The 10,117-nt window shown below is 43.5% G+C and overlaps 1 protein-coding gene across 1 annotated transcript; it reads right to left on the bottom strand.

Annotated features, from left to right (window-relative positions):
- Window positions 1–222: 222 nt before the first annotated feature.
- On the bottom strand, window positions 223–9,729 carry nfil3-5 (nuclear factor, interleukin 3 regulated, member 5). Its single transcript, XM_034538373.1, has 2 exons — window positions 9,391–9,729; window positions 223–4,082 (listed from the first exon to the last, which is right to left on the bottom strand). The coding sequence occupies exon 2, from the start codon at window positions 3,530–3,532 to the stop codon at window positions 1,709–1,711; it is 1,824 nt and encodes a 607-aa protein (XP_034394264.1). The 5' UTR covers window positions 3,533–4,082; window positions 9,391–9,729; the 3' UTR covers window positions 223–1,708.
- Window positions 9,730–10,117: the final 388 nt, after the last annotated feature.

Raw genomic sequence — 10,117 nt, 5'->3', positions numbered from 1 at the left:
CATAAATATATTCCACGAGGTGAAGTTTAGCCAACAGGTTCCTCCTGTGCTGCTGTACCACTTGTTCTGTTTGACTGACTAAATAAAGTGATGAAGGGAAGTTTTCCTGGCTGCGTTGGCTCACACGAGTCGTACTGGCAGACTGAGATGTTGCTGTCTGTGAGCTGTGAATCAACCATGCATTTCAGAAGAGCGACTCAAAAAGTTCAAAAGAGATGTAAATAAATTCAACAACCGTTTATTTTTTTCTCCATTTTGAATCTTTCACAATCAAAAATGTGTGTTTTTGTAACCATTTTGCATATCCACATGAAGTATAGCAATACATAATCACTTCTGGACAAGCCTTGTTCAAATTTCTTTTTTTTCATTTTCGGAAAGCCTTTTGGCAAACAACAAAGGTTATACGGTAACACAGAGTACAAATGGTAACTGGGGCAAAAGGGCTTCATGGGTAAAATACACAGCACAACCAGGAAGAGTGTAGGGCAAAATGTCACAACAGGTTGACAGAAAAATGCACATAATAATAGCCCAAATAATAAACGAATATAATAAAAAATAACAATATTAATAAAATAATAATAAAATAATGACAGCAGTATACAAGAGATAGAGAGACAACTTTACATTTATACATAGTGGCCAGAGGCAGGCACCAGAACGTGAAACAGTTAAACTTGTACACATTGTAGCTAAAACAACTCAGTGCAGAGGTGAGTGGGACTGTTAAGACATCGGCCAAGTTGGGACAAAATAATAAAGAGGCACCATATGAAGAGAGAGCAGCTTTGCTGGTTTGCGACTGGAGAGACATTTTATTTATTGGACAATATTTGTCTGGAAATGAAGATGTATTGATTTTCGTTGAACGGCTGGCAGGCGAGGCTTGCCTTGTGCTTGTCAGGTTTTGCAAACAGCAATGTGTGACTGCGTGGCCTTGACTGATATGCGAATAATTGACCTTGACTGTTTTGACAACTTTGAGTGTCAAATAACTCATGTCACCTGAAAAAGTGTACCTTTCTCTTTTTTTTTTTAACAAGTTGTGGCTCAAAGTCTTTGAGTCATTTTAGAGACAGACAGCATCTATACAAGGTGTCTCAACAAGAACAAAGAAATCACTTTTAAGTCTATGAATTCCGCATCCCACTGCTTTATTTTTTTGTTTGTTATTTTTGCCACATTTTTCTTCTTAAAATATATATTCCTTATATGCAAATTTATGTCACAGTAATATACAATCTAAGTGCTTCAGAAGTGAAGGGGAATTGTATGTGCAGATGGTAAGAGGGTGGAGGGTCAAATGGTACAGGTGTGTTCAGAGGAAGGAAGAATGTAACTCTTTGACGCTACAGGAGGGATGTGTATTCTTTGGTCAAAGGAATGTTCCCGTAATGCGACTAAAAACGCTGGCCAGCCACCAAGGCAGTTTACAATAATGAATAATTGAATAATGTTTGAATTTTCCTCAAGGGAAATATTCCAGACTCCTGCTCTGGAGTTTCATTCTGGCCCCTCCCTCATTAAGTGATCCATCATTGTCATTAGAGGGGTAGATGGGAGGTAGGAGAAGAGCAAAGGGAAGAGGAACACGTGACAGTGAAACTTGGTGAAATCACATCCTAACTGCACCTCACACAGGTGAACTGTCTGTCTTGTAAGGTGGCGATGTGAATCATGAAAATGCTCCCATTTGTCCTTAATCTCACCTCTTGTTGCGCCCACCCCTGCTGCTGCTGCTGGATCCCTTTTTCCCTCCCTCCTTTCTAGCCTCCTCCCTCTCATTTAGAGAATTTACCTCCTCCGCATACTCAGTCTCATTCTCCACCTCTTTGCTCTCCCCGTTGGTCTGGGTGCTGTGAGGGTTGCTGGGGAGAGCTAAGTAAGGGTGCTGAGGCAAAGTGGGAGAGGGGGACATGGAGGTGTTGACTGTTGCCTCCATCTGCAGTCCTGCTGCCCCATTGGACAGAGCTCTGTACTTGAGGCGGAGCTTGTGGGGCAGGGCAGTGCCTTTGACCTCCGCTTGGAACTCGCCATGCGAACCGGCAGCTCCCACTGCCTTCTGATGGAAGCTGGTGATGTCTGAGGAGGAAGAGGAGGGGGACTCATCGTCTGTGGAGCCCTCCTTATCAGAGCTACGAGGGTCACCATCACTAGATGAGGTGTCTTTAGTGGAGGAGTTCTCCTGGAAGAAACCAGCGGCTCGCGGGCCTCCCTCATAGGTGAGCACGGGGGGGTCTTCGTGCAGCGTGTTGAGGTAGCCGTTGTGCTGTGGGAAGGAGGACTTGCCCTCCTCTGTGTTGTTGATCAGATCCGGGGCAAAGGGGTTCAGGTGGCTTTCTTCATGCTGAAGGCTTCCCTCCTGACTCTGGTAGCTGTAGTGATGGCTCTCGTGCTGTTGTTGGCCGTTGGGATTGTACCTTTGCTGCAGCTCCTCTGTGGCCTCTGCATTATCATTTGTGTATTCGTACTGAGGTGAGTCCATTGTATTTGTCTTCTCTAGTTTCTCAGCCACCTCTGTGATGGTCACTGAGCAGTCAGAGAACTTGGAGGTCGATGAGTGCTGGTCAGGCTGCAGTGGTCTGTTCTGCTGGTCCTCGGGCCTCTGGGTCTCCATGGGGTAACAGCCGCTGCTGGAGCGGTACAAGATGACGCTCCTCTGTGCAGAGGCGACCTGAGGCGCTGGACTTGAGGCCTCTATGTGGCTCTGCTGCTGTTGGTGGTGCTGGTAGTCCATGACACTTTCAGCCAATGGCACGTTCTGCTGGTGAGGAGAAACCAGTGCAGTGTGGTTGGCATGGTAAGCCCCACTTTGCATACCATTGGACACCCCGTTGCTTTCCAGTCTGGCCATCTCCATACTTGAGGGCTCTGTCTTGATGTTGAAGCCCATGGGCTCTGGGCTGTCTCTGGAGGAGCCGTCAGACATGTCAGAGTCGGAGCCCCGGGGAGAGTACTGGTGGAGCATGCTGTGGCGCTCGCGGCTCGACTGTTCAGTTTCAGATGAGTCCGAATTCAGCATCACCTGGGATGCACTGGAGTAGCCGCTGCTTGAGAGGTAGGCATTACTATTTGGGGTGCCATTGCTGCTCCCGCTACTACTGTTGGCACTAGCAGCGCTGTTGGCGATCTGCTGACTTTTTTCCATGTAGGTGGCTGTGCTGATGAGGCCAAAGCGCAACTTGAGCTGGAGGAGCTCCGTTTTTATACGAACATTCTCCTCATTCAGCGCCATGACCCGGTTCTCCAGCACCATGTCATTGAGGCGACGCTTTTCCCTTGAGCGCTTGGCTGCTTCATTGTTCTTCCTTCGTTTTTCCCAATAGGAAGCATCTTTCTTCTCATCAGAAATAAACTCTCGCTTGCGACGGCAGCTCGCACTGGACTTGGAGCCTTTAGACTGGCGGCTGACCCGCCCTCCACCTTCAGGAGTCGGGGATGGGATGCTGCCACTGTAGGAGGAAAAAGTATCGACCTCCATGGCATTTTTGTTGCTGGTGGATGGAATGTGTAGACTCAGACTTTCCATTTTTTTTCCAGCTGGGGCAAGAGTGTAACTCTAGCAAAGGGTAAAGGGGAAAGGGAAACAAATGTCAAACTATATGAGCCTTCTGCTTTGTTACTAAGTAGTTTGACCTAAGTTGTAGGATCGGCAAAAACTTCTTGATGAGGTAATTGTGCTCCTTAAAGGGGATAGCCTCATTGATTTCAGTTACTTATTTTCTCGATCAAAACGTTATGTCCATATTAGCCAAGAAGATCAAAAAGAGGTGGAACTCCACAAAAACCTCAGACATTGAACTAGTGTTCAGAACAAGGAACCAAAAAAATAAAACAAGTTTGTATTTTCAGCAAAGAGTCTTTCAGCTGCCCTGGCAATCAGATCAGAGCAGTCTCCGAAGTCTTGTTGCGGGTAATTTTGAGTTTATCGGCGTCTTCCTCAATCTTCAGCAGAGCTGTGATGCCAGTCAAGCTACTGCACTATTTCTCTGTGTGTCTTCCAGAGGATGTAGGTCCGTCCTTGTAGTTCAGGGCTCGCTGAGGATCCAACTTCTGTGGTGTTGTTTGCTGACCACTAACTGTGTTATGGAGACAGGGAGACAAAGGGAGGGGGAAAAAGGGAGAGAGAGCGTTAGATAAAAAACACTGCAGTTTTTTGCAACATATACTGTACTGTACATTTCAGTCAGGTCAACTGTAGTACACAGCTTAAATATGGGTCCTTTGATTGTAACCTTGAGGGCTGGAGATCAATACACAATCACAATTCAACCGGTGACAAAAATCTATGGCATAATCCCCAAAATTCAGTAATGTTTGTCTTTCTTGTCTTTGTTTTATAGACTTTACAGAGAAAAGGAGTGTCTGAGTAGCAGCACACTGTGTGGCTGTGATTAAACATACTGTATGTGCTGCTGCTGCTGCAGAGCTCTTGTGTAAGACACTGCTGTCATAGTCACATAACAGGACTGAGCCTGGATGACCTGGTGCCAGCTCTGCAGAGACTGACAGATAAAGGGATGAGGGAGGATGGGAATGGATGAGGATATGATGTATCATCACACACACTTTGATATTGTGTTGTCATTATAGTCCAGTAAATGATGAAACAAATTATGTGCAAGCATAATTTAAACTTTTCCACTTTATTTTCTAAAATGCTCCACGGGGGACATGATTTAAAGTAGTTACATTGATCTCATGTAGAGGCTGAAATGGTCCTATGGGAGTGGACACATCTGTGTGAGGCAGTATGTATGTGTGTGTCTATGGGTGAGGAGGAGACCTCCGTCACAGCGGCAATGTCTCAGTTTCTCTAGTTGCTGTCACACTCTTTGAATTTACACAACACCACAAGCTGCTGAACATCCTTATGCAATATCAACACCGTAGCTCAACAGGAAGCCTTGCCCACCCAACATGTTTTGTATTAATAAGCATGCCGAATGCAGCACGGAAGGATGTTGACGGCAGTCCAACGTTATGTAATAACTAGATCTGCACTTGTTTTGGGCCGGATTCCTTTGGTTCTCTCAATGCGCAGAATTGCACAGTTGATATAAAGTAATTAAAAACTAAACTAAAAACTAAACTGGCCCATGGAGTCCATTACAAACACAAAAACATCTTTCTATGACACACACAGAGAGAATGTAATAATATAGGTCACTGTGGGTACCAAGGACTCCACAGGTGTCCATTTTCATTCGCAGCAACACTGGAATTAAACGTAGCAAAAATGTGACCGTACGTCATCACCGTTTACTATTTTTTTCAGAAAGGAAACTGGAATCAGCACAATTACAATTTGATGGATACTAATTTATCAAAATAAATGTACCAGCCTCACCACAGTCCAGTTAGTTATAATTTTTATAATTGAGAAGCACCTTTAATGCAGACTTTCAATTTGTTTTTCAAACAAGTAGCACAGGTATGCACATAACATATTGGTGTCAGGGTAATAAGTATTTGAATTGTGCTATTGAAGTGTGACTGATATGATATATATTTTGTAACTGTAGCACCTAATGTATATTTATGTTCACATATTTGTCATTTGGTCTATTCAGTGGTGTATGAGACCAGACATAACGCGAGCAAAGAACGCAGACCTGAACAAGGCTTCACCGACTTTTCTCGTTACGTAATCTGATGGCAAGAGAGCAAAAAAACACTCAAATCCCAAAGAGGGTGGAACAAAAGTGATCCAGGTGAACAAAACTGACTCACATCGACCTTCTTTCACTGTGCTGCAGTTTATTGTTCCCAAATCCCAAACCACTTAGTTCTGATCTCCAAGTCAATCCCATAACTATTTAATCCAATGTGCATCTTCTCCAGACTGGTTACACCATTTATCTGCTTCCCCCAGAGTAAATGACCCCATTACATAATCTCACATTCAAAAAAACCATACTGAGACCTTGAAACAGCTTGACTACTGCTCTGAATAGTTAACCATTTATTTAACCACGTCTGTTATGTTGTAACAGGCACTAAGCCTCAATAGGCTGCAGGCTACTCTTCAGACTGAATTTTCCCTTCAATGTCAAAACATTGAGGATTTTGTTTGCCTCCTTCTCTCTGGGAGAACTGGAGTAAAGCTACGACGAACAGAAAGGTATTTGGACACAACCATCAACAGATGTGGGAAAATGTAAGGTCAGCCCCTCCCTTGCTCCCCAACCCTGAATATTTTTCATAAAAGACTTGCAGAGGAGGGAGTGGGGTTTTGGGGGAGAACAAAGGGGCGCGGGAAGGAAGCATGCATACGTCTGCGCTGTCCCACTGACCTAGAAATGACGCTAAGCAGTAAACACTACAGTCTTTGACGGTGTGCCATAAAATAGGTCAGTAGGACTGCAAGGGAGGGAGGCCAGGATAGGGAAAGAGAGCATTAGAGAGCACTCTATAAATAGAGTTACAGAAAGAGGTGAGGGGGGGGGGAAAGCAAATCAGGGATGGGGTCACGGGGGGAATCGGGTTGGTGGAAATTAGAGGAATTTTACAGAATCTGCAGCAGGAGGAATAAAAATTTGTTTTAAATTATCTTCGTCATCGGACTAAAAATCGGATTATGAAAGTCCCAGTGATATTCATGCAACAATAATCCCCTTTCGCTGTGGAAAACCTTACGACGTCTTATGCATCAGTGGCAGATGAAAAAACAATAGTGAGAGATGGGGAGATGGCATTGACGTCAGAGCACACACCCATCGCTGCAGCCAAATTCACAAATAACAGGCTCTCTCTCTCAGGACTGCATGGGGAGGGGCTGCTGTTGTTGCTCGTACGTACGTGCTCTGAATTTCTCTTGTTGCGGAGCAAAGCTTGTGTAATAAATGCCTATTACATCGCAGCACAAGCTACAGGTTACTGGCTGTGTCTGAATGCCCTGCAATCCCCCCTTCACTGTCCTCTGTGCATGTTGTGCTCTGAAAAGAAGAACAGATTTAAACTGGAAAATAAAGAGACCTGTGCAAGGTACATTAAGTAAGTGTCTCTTTGTGCAGAGCCCAATTTCCCATTTTATAACAATAGATTCACTGCAGTTAGTGGTAGTAGTTTGTTTTCAGTGTTTTGCGCTGTGGAAAACACAGGTCTGAAGTAGTTACCAGGCACTTGCTACTCGGGAGGAATGCTTCACCTCTGACCTCCTCTAAGGCAAGTGTGAGTAAAGCTCATGGCATACTCTTCCCCTCCTCCATCTTTTAAGTGATCCAACACCACACATGTGGAGGGGCCCCAGCTAGGAGCCTCCATTTTGCCACAGACCTTTGTGTTGAGAAACAAGACTAGGAAACAAGAATCCAGACCTTCCAGGTCAGCAAGTGAGACCGATTGCCAAGTGCCATTTAACACTTCATTCCAGGTAATGGGTGACTAAAAACACCTCTACCTGTGCTGATGATAAGTGGCAGAGTTCTAGATTTTACAAATGGATACACATTTGAGAGAAAGTAACACATTTGGGGAAGAGTGAATCTATCATGCATTTCCAAATAAATAAGTATGACCTTATTATTAAATGTACATATTTGCATAATAATATTAATATTCTGTTTAGTGTTTTGAACCTTACTTGGTCAATTTGTAACATGTGACCTATATATTTCTAACTTAAATATTTTATTTAATATATATATATATATATATATATATATATATATATATATATATATATATATATATATATATATATATATAAAAACAATCAAACATATTGACTAATAGACACTGAACTAGGAAATGGGGTGGAGTAGCCGTAGTTACTAAGCTCTGTGAGTCCACTGCTTGTCCTGTGCACCTCATGTGTCTCCTAACCCAGATACAGGTCTGACCTATATTCAGAGAGCTGGCTGGGACTGAGCAATGCAGCTCTGAAACCAGACCAGCTGGCAGTAGGCGGACTAACAGCACACCAGAACTCTGCCTACCTTGTCCAGACAGGGGTTTCCATGCATTGCATCACATCCTGGATGTTCACTTGTTATTTTAATTTCACAACAGTCAGTTGCTAAGATCTCGGGACAGGAGTTTTCTGTACCAAACAAAAAAGATTATCTGGTTCAACACTTTTCTTATTTTGTATGTTCCTTGTTGTTTCTTGGAGGGCAAAGTTAAAAATAACTCAGACCCTGAGCAGCTGTGTTACATCAATGGCAAAAGCATATCAAAAATATCTTATCTGTTTTAGTAATTAGGATTTGGTGTTAATCTAGGTATGAATGATGGGAGGAAAGAGCGGGGTGTGAACGGGAATCAATTACAGGCCTCTCTGTCCCGAGAGAGAGCTGCTGTTTATTGCTTCTCCCTGCTGTGTGCCGGTTATGTCATACCCTCCAACTCCCTCAAAGCAAAGCTCTGTGCTTTACTTAACACACCTCATGAGAACAAAAAAAAAAGACTAGACTCACAGTGACTCACTTTGAATGAAAATCAGACATTTTGTTTCTCCTTTGAACTTGAACAGCTAGAAAGATGTAAATGCTCTGAATATTTTGAGAAATGAGTTTTATAGAAACACAAGATGAAAACATTATATATATATATATATATATATATATATATATATATATTACTGTTGCTGCCCCCTATAATTTATCTGTAATACTCTTAAAATGTTTATTAAATATTAACACATTATATATATATATATATATATATATATATATATATATCCAACCTTTTTTTTAATTAAAATCTATTTATATCCTCCTCTCTGACTTGAGATTTAATGTATTGAAATTGTGGCATTGGCAGTAACCTTTATATGAATCAGTATCCCAAATAAAAGCCATGCTTTAGCTAGTCCTCACTAATGTTTGCATCAGGTGGACACCTAAAAAGACAAATTAATGAAAGCAGCCACATTGAACTAGTGACCTACATATGAGCCACAAACACGTCCAAACAGCCGCATGCCACGTGCAGGAGCTAATATATGCTAGTACCCTGTGTGTCTGCATTAACCAGACAACACAGACCGAGATCCGCCGCTGCCCCCATTCCCTGGAAAACACCACCATGCGGGAAATAACCTCGCCTTGACATTGAACACACAACGTGGGACGCGGCCAACCACGTTCTCCGGTCCTCTTATATTAAAAACGGCTAAACCCAATCGTTAAAAACGCAACAAAGTGGCATATTCGCCTCCAGAGCGCCGTGTTCAATGTGACAAAAGCAGCCGCAGACGTCTCAAAGTCACGGACCCGCGGATGTGCCGGCGGCGCCGAGAGTCGCCATGTGAACAATAAACCGGCCATAAGCAGCACGTCTCCGTCTTAAAACACACATTTATACACGTCCGAGGCGAATAAACAGCAAATACCGGGATACGAAGAGACAAAGACAAACGCCTTCCGCTCAGTCATAACATACCTTTTCATGCCCTGGAGCAGGCGGAGAAGAAAAAAAAGATGCAGGCTTCCCCGACACAAAAGCTGTCTCGCTCCCGTTTCCTCCTTTCCTTTCCTTTTGTCGTTAGAAGAAACCTCCCCGAAAAAAAAGCCGAGAGGTTTTCGCCTCCTTCTCCTGCCGGTGCTCGGGTCCGTGGTGGTTGAGTCAGACTGGGTGCTGTTCCCGTGTGTTGGCTCGGGCTGCCTGTGTGTTGTGTGCTGCCGGACACTTTGCTCCAGTTTCTCCGGCTCCCTTTCTAGAGATATGTGTTAGTAGGTCAGCGGTTGCATAACAGCTCTTAGGCTGCCTCGTCACGTTTTTGTCCTCTATCTCTCCGAGAGTCTATATCTCTCCCTCCCTCCCCCCCCCCTCTCTTTCTCTCTGTGGGTCATTATCCATACTTCTTTTTTGTATCTCCATCTTCTCCACGACGTAATACCATATATTTCACGGGAGTTTATAACAAAAGTTCCACCTTCCAACTTCCACCATTGCCAGTACAAATGTGGACCTTCAACAGTTGAAGGATGTTGAATGAATTGTTAAAAAGAAAATAGATCTAAAATAGTTTGCGAGCCTTCCGTTTTAAAGCTGAGACTGTGAAACTATTTTAATCTGTGCGTTATTTTGCAGAAAGGTAATTTTGACGAATTTACACATTAACACATGTGTAACTATATCAATAGATGTACATGAGTTACATGGCTAT

Source organism: Cyclopterus lumpus, chromosome 1, assembly GCF_009769545.1.
Source record: "Cyclopterus lumpus isolate fCycLum1 chromosome 1, fCycLum1.pri, whole genome shotgun sequence".
Lineage (NCBI taxonomy): Eukaryota > Metazoa > Chordata > Actinopteri > Perciformes > Cyclopteridae > Cyclopterus > Cyclopterus lumpus.
This window is presented reverse-complemented; position numbering and strand designations above follow the sequence as displayed.

Excerpts from the sequence above, each read along its gene's own strand:
- nfil3-5 (XM_034538373.1), bottom strand. The coding sequence starts at position 3,532 with ATGGAAAGTCTGAGTCTACACATTCCATCCACCAGCAACAAAAATGCC.